General features: G+C 38.3%; 1 protein-coding gene across 3 annotated transcripts in view; it reads right to left on the bottom strand.

Annotated features, from left to right (window-relative positions):
• SNX25 (sorting nexin 25) overlaps positions 1–12,825 on the bottom strand; it is a 110,649-nt gene that overhangs the window by 74,483 nt on the left and 23,341 nt on the right. For all 3 annotated transcript variants that reach the window (XM_040966463.1, XM_040966464.1, XM_040966465.1), the window contains exon 2: positions 9,088–9,172. In XM_040966463.1, the coding sequence (XP_040822397.1) occupies positions 9,088–9,172 (85 nt within the window). The remainder of the gene's footprint in view (positions 1–9,087; positions 9,173–12,825) is intronic.

Raw genomic sequence — 12,825 nt, 5'->3', positions numbered from 1 at the left:
TGAATTGAATTATAAGACTGGTGTGTGGGGGAAACACCCACACACCTGTCAGAAGCGAACCGTTTTTCAGTGTATCGTAGGACAGATCGGACTTGAATTTTGTTTTACTGTTGCTTATCTTCAGAAGAGTACTTTTGCTTTTCACTAAAATTTTATTTCAAACTCTAACAGGAGAGTAAGACAATACAATACACTTAACATCTTGAAAACAAGACCTTGATCAGCCTTCTAAAGGTTTAAAGTGAAGAGGATATCACCTACATGGTGCCCAAATACATCTACTCTTCACATTGCATACATTAACTAACATATCTCTAAAATATTCTGTTGATAATACATTTTTATGGACTGATTAAAAAATGAACACTGGCAAACCTTTTTCCCCGGGGCTAAAAACATGTGCTTTCCATCAATAGTTCTTCAACATTCTCTTCAAGCTAAGCATCATAAAAATAGATATAACTTCAACACAAAATGGACACAACAAACTATGATTTGGAAAATTTGCCAAGGGGATCCAAAAAGTTCACAGGAAACTCATATTATGAAAAAAATGTGTGTGCATTTCACTTCCTTTTGCAGCAAGGCATTCCACTAATCTCTTAATACCATTTTTTCCATAAACTTTCTAAAGTTCCTTCATGTTATACATACCTCATTTACTTAAGTACACATATGAACAAAATATTTTAAAACATATTCTGTGGGTCAATTCAAGCAAACATATGTGATCATAAAACAACTTTATGGTCTTTCTTGGGAAACAAACATAAGTGGGGGATCAGCATTGTGGCACAGCCGGTTCAGCTGCCACCTGTGAAGCCAGATCCCACATGAGCACCAGTTCAAGTACCAGCTGCTCCATTTTCAATCCAACTCCCCACCAACGTACCTGTGAGGGCAGCAGAATAAAGCCAATATACTCAGGTTCCTGACCCCCCTGTGGCAGACCTGGCTGAAGCTCCTGGATCCCAGCTACAGCCTGACCTCCCCCTGGCCTTTGTAGTCATTTGGGGACAGCAGCAGCAAATGGAAGATTTCTCTCTCATCTGTCAGTTTCTCTCTATTTGTAACTCTGCCTTTCAAATAAATAAAGCCCTTCTAAAAATAAACAAATATTCACAACAGTGATATTATTTTTACTGCTAGACAATGAGTTACTCCTCTCAAGGCACAATAAACAGTCAACAAAAACCAGGTGTTTTTAATTATAGAAATATATTTTCTGGGACTTGACTAAAAGTAGAAAAAACATACAAGAAAGCCAGTGGAGATTAGAAAATGGAATAACACGATTGGAACTTTAGTTTTAGGTTAATCTGAAAAGAGGGGTTAACAAAACACAACAGTGAAAAGCTAAAGGTAAAGAGGGAAGATAAACAATTACCGGACCCAGCAGAGTAGTCTAGCCTAGCCTAGCCTTGCATGCCCGGGAGGGCGCTGGTTCTAATCCCGACAGCCCTGCTTCCCATCCAGCTCCCTGCCTGTGGTCTGGGAAAGCAGTCAAAGACAGTACAAAGCCTTGGGACCCTGCAGCTGCATGGGAAACTCGGAAGAGCTCCTGGCTCCTGGCTTCAGATTGGCTCAGCTCTGGCCATTGCAGCCACTTGGGGAGTGAATCAATGGACAGAAGATCTTCCTCTCTATCTCTCTTTTTCTCTGTATATATGACTTTCCAATAAAAACAAAATAAATCTTTTTTAAAAAAAGATGTGCTTAAACAATTACCATGTTACTGCAAATGATGTGTTATTAGGCAACCTCTGTGTATAACCCTGCGTATCAAGGAACGATTCAAATTCACAGTAAAGAAAAAGATCTCCAAGAGGCACAGTTTCTATGCTTGGCTTTCATTCAGGGCAGTTCAAAGACATCACCTGCCCCAAGTGTGAAGTAAAGACCAAGAAGTCATATCCGTCCGCCTCTTAGGTCTCTCGGGACAAAAAACAGCCATCATTCAACCAGAAACTGGACTAAAGATAAGGATAAAACAATGTATTGTTTATTGAGATGGCCCTTAATGGTTTGCAAAATCCAATGTGAAGTTACCCTGCCAAAAAAAACTGATGTTATTTGTTTATGTCACTGGGTGACACACATACTGCATGCCACTGGACAAGGAGTCATGAACTAAAACACCGGATTTGAAAGTGGACAGTGAAGTCGGAGTTCCCCAGGTGCAAGCCTTCCCTCCTCTGTGTCACCATCTAATTCTTGCACACCCAGACAGCTCCAGAAAGGGCCATAAACAGGAGATGTGGCACCTATTCTGAAGAATCCACAAGTTCTAATATACTTAGACAATGACCTTGCAAGATCTTCTAATCTTCTATAATTATAGCCGCTTTCAAGTCATGATCTTTTGTATAATATGTAGCAATTTCTTAGAGGCACAAGTATCTACTGAAATTCTTTTAAAAAAATTAAGTGCCAATCAGAACTGACAGAAATATACTCATCTAAAAATGTACATGTAAAATTCACTACATTTGTGAAGAACAACACAAAAATCAGCAAAGGCATTGGGATTTCTAAAGCAACCACAGTCTCCCAAGACCAAGACTAGAGAAAGCATCCCCAGTGCTTTGAAAGAATAAAAATCTATGAAGTACAACTTTTTAAAAAAATATTTATTTATTTTTATTGGAAAGGTGAATATACAGAGAGGAGAAGAGAAAGACAAGAAGATCTTCCATCTGATGGTTCACTCCCCAAGTGGCTGCAATGGCTGGAGCTGAGCCAATCCGAAGCCAGGAGCCAGGAGCTCTTCCGAGTCTCCCATGCAGCTACAGGATCCCAAGGCCTTGGGCCGTCCTTGACTGCTGACTGCTTTCCCAGACCACAAGCAGAGAGCTGGATGGGAAGCAGGGCTGCCAGGATTAGAACCAGTGGCCATAAGGGATCCCGGGCATGCAAAGCAAGCACTTTAACCACTATGCTATCGTCCCGGGCCCTGAAGTGCAACTTTCAATACAAGAGCTTTCAACTGAACACTCAATCTACTCACTGAACAAACATCAAGTGTTCAATAATGACTGAACTAAATTATCTGATTCACATTAGTCCGGTAATTCAAGGTAGCCTAGTGAAAATTATGCAATAGATATGAGATTAGTAAGTCAAAAATATTCTTTCTTTTTCAATTTGAGAGGCAAGCTTCCATCTGTTTGTTCACATTCCAAATACCCAGGATGCATGCGTAGAGCTAGGCTAAGCTGAGGCAAAGAGTGGAACTCACTCCAGGTTTCTTATGTGGGTGGCAGGAGCCCAGCTACCTGAACCTCCTCTCTGTCTCTGAGAGTCCGGCAGGAGCAGGAAGCTGGAGTCAGAGAGCAACGAGCTGCGGATCAAAGCCAGGCATGGCGATATGGGACACAGGTGGCTTTCTGTTGTTGTTATTAAGATTTATTTATTTATTTTGAAAAACAGAGAGAGAGACAGAAATATTTTCATCTGCTATTTCACACACCAGATGGTCAGAATAGCTAGGACTAGGCCAAGCTCCTGCTTTATCCATTTGGAGACATGGATGAGGGGAACACTTGGCCGTCTTTGACTACTTTACCACGGCCATGTGCAGGGAACTGGATCAGACACAGAGCAACATCACGGGCAGCATCTTTACTCACTATACCACAATGCTAGCCCCAGGGATACGGGTGTTGTTTCCCATTGTTGTTTTAGAAGCTTTGTTTATTTTTATTGGAAATGCAGATTTACACAGGAGAGATACAAAGATCTTTCACCCACTGGTTCACCTCCTCAACTGGCCACAACAGCCAGAGCTGAACAGATCCAAAGCTGGGAATCAGGAGCTTCTTCCAGGTCTCTAATGTGGATGTAGGGTGCCAGGAATTTGGGACATCCTCTGCTGCTTTCCCAGGCCATAAGCAGAGACTGGAATAGGAAGTGGAGCAGCTGGGACACAAACCAGTGCCTATATGGAATGCCAGTGCTTGCAGGCACAGGATTAGCCTACTGAGTCGCCGTGCTGGCCTTTTGGGTGTTGTTCCTATACCTGATCTTAGCCAAAAGGCCGAGAAGCGATGAATGGTGTTGTTTCTAACTGAAATCTTAACTAAAAGCCAAAGATTTGCTAACATTTTCTCTAAAACAAACAAACAAAGTTTTATAGGTATTTTTCCCTATGTTCTGCCAATTTTCCAGAAAATGCAGTTTCAGTAGACACTTTTAAAGATATCTGGCAAGGCTAGCTGTCTGACTTCCCAAACAGGCATACAAAGTTTATTCATGTTATATCTGAAGTTCTGAAATAGCATTTTTGAAATTTTAATTGACTAACAAAACAGCTGAATATGCTTTGATGATCTTCCCAAGCATTCAATTAAATTCCAGCATTTGCAGCCTTGATAATTCTTTCAAAAAAGATACTTATACTTTTAATGCTACAAACTTTTAAAAAAAACCTTTTATCATTTCATTTTTTTAATGTTTGACATCATTTTATTAATTTTCAACTACATTGGACAAACACATCCTTTTTCAAGTGCCCTTTTCGTCACAAGACTTCTTGTTTGTGTGTTTATCATTTCACTTTCCTTGAAAGGCAGAGACCAGGAGAGATAGAGACTATGAATAGGAAAGACGATCCCATCCTCTTCACTCCAAAAAATGCTAGCTGAAAGTTACCCTGGGCCTCCCAAATGGGTGACACAGGGCCCCAGGTACTTCAGCACGGTCTGCTGCTCCCCAGGATGTGCATTAGTCATAACCTGTATTGGAAGTGGGTTAGCCAGGCCTCAACCCAGGAACTCCAACACAGGGACAGGCCTAACTGCTACAACACATGCCAGTCCTTGATAAAATTGCTCCAGAAAAAACCCAACTATATTATTTCATGCCTCATTTTTAAAAAGGTGTATTAAACGTTTTATTTATTTGAAAGGCAGAGAAACATATAGGGAGGTGAGAAGAGAGACAGAGACAGGGATTCCAATGTTGACCTGCTCCCCTAATACCGACACAGCTGGAGCTGGGTCAGGCTGAAGCCAGGAGCCCAGAATCCAGGGAGCCAGCCTCCAGAGCACTAACCTGCTGGCTCCCAGGGTGTTCAGTAGCAGGAAATGAACTGGAAGGAGAGCTGGGGCTCAAACCTAGGCACACTGATATGGGGTATGCACTCCCACATGGTCTCGTAATTGCTCCAAACACTGCTAATTCTGTTATAGCTAGCTAATGACATTCAGAATTCCAATTAAGGTACTGATACCAATGTCCATCAATGTAAATGAAAATACTCAAGGCATGCAAATTTCATCACTACAGTTTTTCTAGATTCTTATGAAACTTCCCACAGCCTTCTTTACATATTTGATTGTAATTTCCATAGAACTTAATGACTAAATTTTTTAGAAGGTGATTCTAGTTTTTCTTATCATTGTTTATTAATTACTTCTGAGACCAGCACAATAGCTTAGTGGCTAATGCCCTTGCTTTGCAAGTGCCAGGATCCCATATGGGCGCTGGTTCTAATCCCGGTAGCCCCACTCCCTATCCAGCTCCCTGCTTGTGGCCTGGGAAAGCAGTCGAGGACGGCCAAAAGCCTTGGGATCTTTCACCCGTGTGGGAGACCTGGAAGAGATTCCTGGTTCCCAGCTTCAGATTAGCTCAGCTATGGCCACTGCGGCCACTTAGGAGTGAACCAGTGGACAGAAGATTTTCCTCTCTGTATCTCCTTCTCTTTGCAAAATTTAACTTTCCAATAAATAGAAAATAAATCTTTAATAAATAAATAAAAGTAACTACTTCCAAATACAGAAATTTTATTCTCCAAAACTGATGTGATTCTAAGTGATATCATGCTCTCATTTTGTCAATATTTCTCTTTTTGGTTAAGAAATGCTCAACTTCCCTAAAAATCATTCTGCTTTTTAAAAAAGGACAGGATATTTGAACATCACAAATATAGTTTAAATAAAAAGAGCAAAATCATATTAAATATAACGTTTTCTATAACATTTTCCTTACCAAAAAAAAAAAATCACTTTATGCTGAAATTAGCTTGAGGAGAACATGTCGTTCATTTGTGTCAATTAGTCCTGTCCTCATCATGTCTCTTTTTTCATAAGCACTTCTGAAACAGATCAGCCTATCCAAGATAAAAGACTATATCTCAAAGAAATTTCTAAGTCTTCAAAAACAAAAAATACATTTCTTATTCACAGTAACATCATTTCACAGCCAAAAGGTGAAAATAACCCAATTATCCATCCACAGATTAATAGATAAACTACAAGTAGTGTATGTTTGTGTGTACAACTGTACATGATAAAATACTATTTAGCCTTAAAAAGGAGTGAAATCATATCACATACCACAATATGAGTGAAACTTGACAACATCATATCAATAAATATAAGTCAGTGGCTGGTTCTGCAGACTATTCTTCCACCTGGGTGCCAGCATCCCAGATGGCACCAGTTCATATCCTAGCAGCTCCACGTCCCATCCAGTTCCCTGTTTATAGTCTGAGAAAACAGCAGAGGATGGCACAAGTGCTTGGGCCCCTGCTCCCAAGTCAGAGACTCAGAGGAAGCTCCTGGCTCCTGGTTTCAGATAAGGTCAGCTCCTGCCATTGTGGTCATTTGTGGAGTGAACAAGCAGATGAAAGATGTTCTCTGTCTCTCCTTCTCTGTAAATCTGCCTCTCAAATAAAAATATATTTAAAAAAATATATATTTAAGGGCCCGGCACAATGGCCTAGTGGCTAAAGTCCTCGCCTTGAATGAACCAGGGATCTCACATGGGCTAATCCTGGCAGCCTACTTCCCATCCAGCTCCCTGCTTATGGTCTGGGAAAGCAGTCGAGGATGGTCCAAAGCCTTGCGACCCTGAACCACGTGGGAGACCTGGAGGAAGTTCCTGGAAGAGTTCCTGGCTTCAGATCAGCACAGCACCAGCCGTTGCCGTCACTTGGGGAGTGAATCATTGGACGGAAGATCTTCCTTTCTGTCTCTCCTCCTCTCTGTATGTCTGACTTTGCAAAAAAAAAAAAATATGTATATATATATATATATAAATCTTTAAAATCTTTAAAAAATAGTAAGTCATTCTTGCTTTCAGTATCTTATGAATGCCACTGAATCTCTCTTCTCTGAAAGGACAAATTGCTGAAGATCCTTGATCTCAAAATGATTCAACAGCGATACTACCTTATGTTGCACTAAAGTAAAACATAAAACAAATAAAAACAAAAAATAAAACAGGTTTGCACCCTGCTATATCAGATTAAGCAACTGTCTGCAGTGATGGCATTCAACATGGTTAACAGTTTGAGTTCTGACTGCCGTGTTCCAATGCAGCTCCTGGCATATGCCTCTGGTAAAGCAGCAGAAGATGGCCCAAATTTTTGGGCCCCTAAACCCACAGGGGAGACCCTGAAGAAGCTCCTGGCTCTCTCATGACCCAGCCTTGACTGTTGTAGTCACTTGGGGAGTAAACCAGCAGATGCGTGATCTTTTTTTTTTAAATTAATTACATATTGCATTACGTGACACAGTTTTGTAGATACTGGGATATATCAGAAAATATATTTATGAGTTTCCAGACAACTGCAAATAAAGGCAGGACATACATAAAAGGATGGAGTCACAAAATCTAGTTGCAAACTCTCAAAACCATTTGTGACTCCAAGATACTCAGGCATGGGGGTAAGGCTACTAGGAGACCAGTGAGAGCAAAAGCAGGAAGGCAGAAGGAGCCACCCAGACACTTCAGGGACTGCTCACCACAGGAAGACAGAGTCTGGAGCTGAAGTTCCACCAAGTCAGAAGTGAGACCACAGGCTTTCCGTTGAAATTCAGAAGAGCCAAGGGGGAAGATCAGCTCAGCCTAAAGCTCAGGCCAGATTCATCTTACAATAAGGATAAAATCCACATACAGCTACCCTCAGAAAGGGAATAAAGCAGCTATCTTCAAACTGACCAGCTGCATACTAAAACACAAAAACAACTGTAAAGAAGATGAAGGACTCTAGAAGGTAGAGAAATTAGCATTAATATTTCTCAGCATATAAGCAAAAATATTTATAAAAAGAAAACCCCCAAATATGTGATACATAGTCAAAAGAAAGAAATTGATAGCAACCAATCCCAAGACTGTGCTGATGTTAGAATTAACACACAAGGACTTTAAAATATTACAAATATGTCCAAGGGATTTAAAATTTTTTAAAGCAATCATAGTAAGAGACAGATGGAAGATTCCTAGCAGAAGCAAAAATTGCCAAAAAAAAAAAATAATAATAATACAGTCATGTCAGGATAATGGAATATTACTCAGCAATAACAATGGACAAACTGACGTACACAATTAGATAACATCAAAGCGTTTTTCTGAAAGAAGCATGGCAGAGAGTTTTCACTACGATTCTACTTGTGTCAAGTTTCAGGACAAGCAAATTGAATTTCTAGTGATAGGGATTTTTGAAAATTATTTGAGAGACACAGAAACAGATGGTAGTCCAAATCTGTTCATGCCCCAAATGCCCACCACAGGTGGGGCTGGGTTACACCAAAGGTGAATTTTACAATATACAAATTTTCACCTTAATCAAAGCAATTAATCAATATTTTTATTGAAGTGATGGTTTTCAAATTATGAGTAAGTCCATTTTTAAAGTTTTATTAGTCATTTAAGTTTAGCCATTAATACAACAGAAATGTTCTTAAAATTTGTTTACAGCATGTAAAAATCTATATATTCTCACAATTGGACTGTTTCTGTTTTTAAATGATAGGTATGGAGTATTTTCCCCAGTAAATCCTCTCTAGGTTATATCTGTAAGAAAAGAAATTTCCTGATACTGATTAGGGGGAACACAGGATATTCAGGCATCATGTGGTGGGACTAGCTCCACATGACTAGCTAGCTTCATGTGATCTGAAAATTTCTACTTGACATTTAAATCCCTTTCATTAAACACTGAGGCGTTTATTTAGTCATAAGATACAAATTCACAAAGAAATACTATGCCTAAAGCTAGATGCAGACAAGAGGAATGGTTAAATTTGCTAGAGAGTATGACTTTCCCTATAAACCATGAGTTGCTATATCATTCATCCTTACCTTCTTTCAGAGCTTTATCCATATTATGAGAAATTACTACCCTTCTAGATTGAACTGACTCATGTGAATTTCCACACATAGGACTCTGAAATGTAAGGAGAAAAAAGATACAGATTACTAAACGAATAAAATTTAATTTAAAACAAAAGGGCCACAAAATGTCATCTAAACAAGCATTAAGACAAAGTTTTGCAAATTTGAGTTCTTCTGGAAAAGAAAATAAATGCTTTTGATCAACTAAAAAGTTTTTTGGAAAAAAAGAATTGAGGAAGCATTTTCCTTACCAGACATTAAAATAGTGTGACAACATTATAGCAATAAAACAATAGAATAATAGAAAATACAAAAACAAAGCCACCCATATATGGGGATTAAAAATATAATGAAGAGTTTCAAATCAATAAGGAAAAAAGCACACTGTTCAGATAATTTGATACTTATGTGGGAAAAAATTTAATCTTATACATTTTATAGATATATATGTAGATATATATGTAACTCCATATAGAAATACATACACAAACACATACACATAAAATGACAAGTTGACTAAAGACCTAAAAATTTAAAGACCCAAAAAGTATTAAAGGAAATAAGAGATCGGGGCCAGAACAGTGATGCGGCAGGCTAATTCTGCACCTGTGGCACCAGCATCTCATGCAGGCACCACTTTGTGTCCCAGCTGCTCTACTTCCAACCGAGCTTCCTGCTGATGGCCTGAGAAGGCAACAGAAGATGGCTCAAATCCTTAGGTCCACATCCCCATGTGGGAGACCAGGAAGAAGCTCCTGGCTCCTGGCTTTGGACCAGCCTAGCTCTTGCCATTGCTGTCATTTCAGGAGTGAACCAGAAGCTGGAAGATCTCTCTGTTTATCCTTCTCTCTGTAATTCTGACTTTCAAGTAAAATAAACAAAACTTGAAAAAAAAAAAGGAAAATAAGGGAGATGCTATTTATAATCTTGGAATAGAGAAGGTCTCCCCAAAATAAGACACAAAATCAAAAATTAGTTATAAAAGAAAAGAATTAGATGACCATATAAATTGAAATTTTGTTTCACAAATTATAAGCAAAATACCAATGAAAAACTAGGGGCCAGCATCTACATAAGAAATAACTATATATTATATATACAACTTCTAAAACAATAATATAACTCAAAATCAAGCAAAGAAATTCAAAGGACAATCATAAAACATAAACATAAAACATAAACAAATGACACAAAAGAATGCTCCCTTGTTTTTATTATAGCAATATAAATTGAAGCAATGACATATCAGACTACTGAAGCAGAGGATTCAGACATATACCTAGTATTTATAAGACTATGGGAAAATGGCTGTTTTCATATTTTGTTAGGGAAATTATCTATTCTTTCAAGCTTTTAAGAAAGCAACCGAGTCAGAAACAGCAAAAGTTTAAATGAACTACCTTTTTGATTAAGTAATTCCCACTTCCAGGTGGAAGTACTTGTACATGGAAATACTTGTACATACACCCCTGTCCAATGGTATTTCATCGTTATATTAAGTACAAAGTTGAAAAAAACACAACACTTTATGGATAGATATGTGTATGTATATGTACATACAAACACATCTCTCTTTGTGGAAAATGTGAAAAGCAGAAGCATTTAAATTATTAAAACTGAAGCCAAGTTTCTACCCTAATGCCTCTGATATAGACTTCACTGAGCCCCAGGTATCCCTTCCTCAACATGGAGTTCTTTTGCAAATATGAACTCATTCACTTGAGGCAATGACACAAGGTAAAACCAGAGCCAAGACCCAGAATCACATACTCATATCCAGGGATGAAGAACACAACACAAACAAGAAAGAATTTGAAATCATTATTTAAAAAAAAAAAACCTGTTAAATAGTGATGTTGGGATGATCTGATATTCACAGTTAACATCTCAAATACTCTGACAGCGTCTCAGGAACTCAGTGACACACACTGTAATATCCAACAGATCATTAATTCGGATAGACCATAGACTATCTTTGTCTTAACAAAACAAAACAAAAACACTGACCATTCTGACTTATCAAAAGGGCTCACCAGGGGGCCAGCTCAGGAGCTCATCACTGGTCACCTCTCACTTTAATCTGCAAGATTCACTGCCTTTAATCCCTTGGGAGGTCAGGCCATTTGCTGAGTAACAGCTGTAAATAAACTACCTCTACAATCCCACTTTTTCACTAGGAGATCACATGAAAGATGGGGAAAAAACCTCGTAACTGATTACCTACCAAAGTGATCAAAAGTGCATACAATGTAATTAAGATATACTTACTGGTTTGGGAGGAAAACAAACTATAAAGTATTTTTGTGTGCGTGTGTGAAGAATAGTCCAAGTGCTTGATCAGCATGACCATGTCACTAAGGAGATCTTAATAGTTAATATTACTATCACCCTCATCCATAAAGACTCAGGAGGAAATTACTTTGTGGTCAAGCAGGGCACACCAGCTTGGCTGAGATGAATCCTTTGGCCCTAGGCTGCCAATTGAGGTGAAGTACTTCCATTCTTTGACTCAGCTGCATGCTACTTATCCAGTGGTCTAGTGGCATCCCCGGTCACACTCACTCTTATTAAAAACTCACAAACAAAAAAGCCTCAGCTTTAGAAGTTCCTAGTACAAGTTAGCATTTAAAAACCTTAAGATATACACGTTGCATTCATGAAAAAGGCATTCCTTGATGCTTCTAATTCACAATAGCAATAAACACTTTCCTAAGGAATTAAGCCTTAAGACCAATCACTGTCATATAAGAGTAAGCCATGTAATGTATAGAAGAAAAAAGCATATACTTTCAACCATTTGAAAAGTATTTTCTACCATGCCTAGGAAACTATATTGTGAAAAATAGCAAGTTAAACTGTTTATAAAATTTTCTAGTCACTGGATAGTTCTTCATCAGATTAAATGATCAGTTTTTACAGCAATTTTTCCAACATTTTTATAGAATTAGTGATAAAAAGATGAAGAATGACAGATTTTTAAATTTCAGTAATTTTTAAAACATCAAACTGATGTTTAAACAACTTTTGGCTAATGTTTGAATCAAATGCTTTCAGAAGGATGTTAATAATGTTAATCACATCTTTTCATTTTTGGAAAATAAATCTGGTTATGGTTTCACAAATACAGCTACGGTGGTTAAAGTGAGCAGTGCTGATCAGATGATATAAGCAATACTGGAAACTCAGGTAAGAAGTTTCTGAATTTGAGATCTTAACATGCATACTGACTTGAAGGGCTGGGAGAGAAACAGGTTTGAATGTGACTGTCAGGCACATGTGCAAACAAGTTCATTTGCATAACTTATTTTGCTAAATTCTCATTTTCCTTTTCTTTTTATTTTATTCCTCCCTGAGAGATGTGCCTTTCTTTTGCCTTTCTACTCTGTATTCTGATATAATAACGCATGTTTGTCACAAAGGGCTCTGAAAAAAGACTTTGGGTCTCTCTAATTTAGAAAGCTGAGAAAGAAAGCAGAATGGTGATTGCAAGGGGCTGAGGTAAACAGAGAATAGGGAGTTATTGTTTCTTAACGGGGACAGAGTTTCAGATGACAAGATGAAGAGAGAGTTCTGGAGAGAGTGCTCGTGACTGTACATTTTGAGCACATTTAGTACCACTGAACTATACACTGAAAAGTAGTTAATTGGTATCCTTCCTGTTATGAATATTTTATAATAATTAAAATATTAAATGGAAAAGACCTT

This window comes from Ochotona curzoniae, unplaced genomic scaffold, assembly GCF_017591425.1.
Source record: "Ochotona curzoniae isolate NIBS_2020 unplaced genomic scaffold, NIBS_Ocur_1.0 scaffold_4505, whole genome shotgun sequence".
Classification (NCBI taxonomy): Eukaryota; Metazoa; Chordata; class Mammalia; order Lagomorpha; family Ochotonidae; genus Ochotona; species Ochotona curzoniae.
The sequence above is the reverse complement of the archived record's forward strand: the minus strand, read 5'-3'. Positions and strand labels throughout refer to the sequence as shown.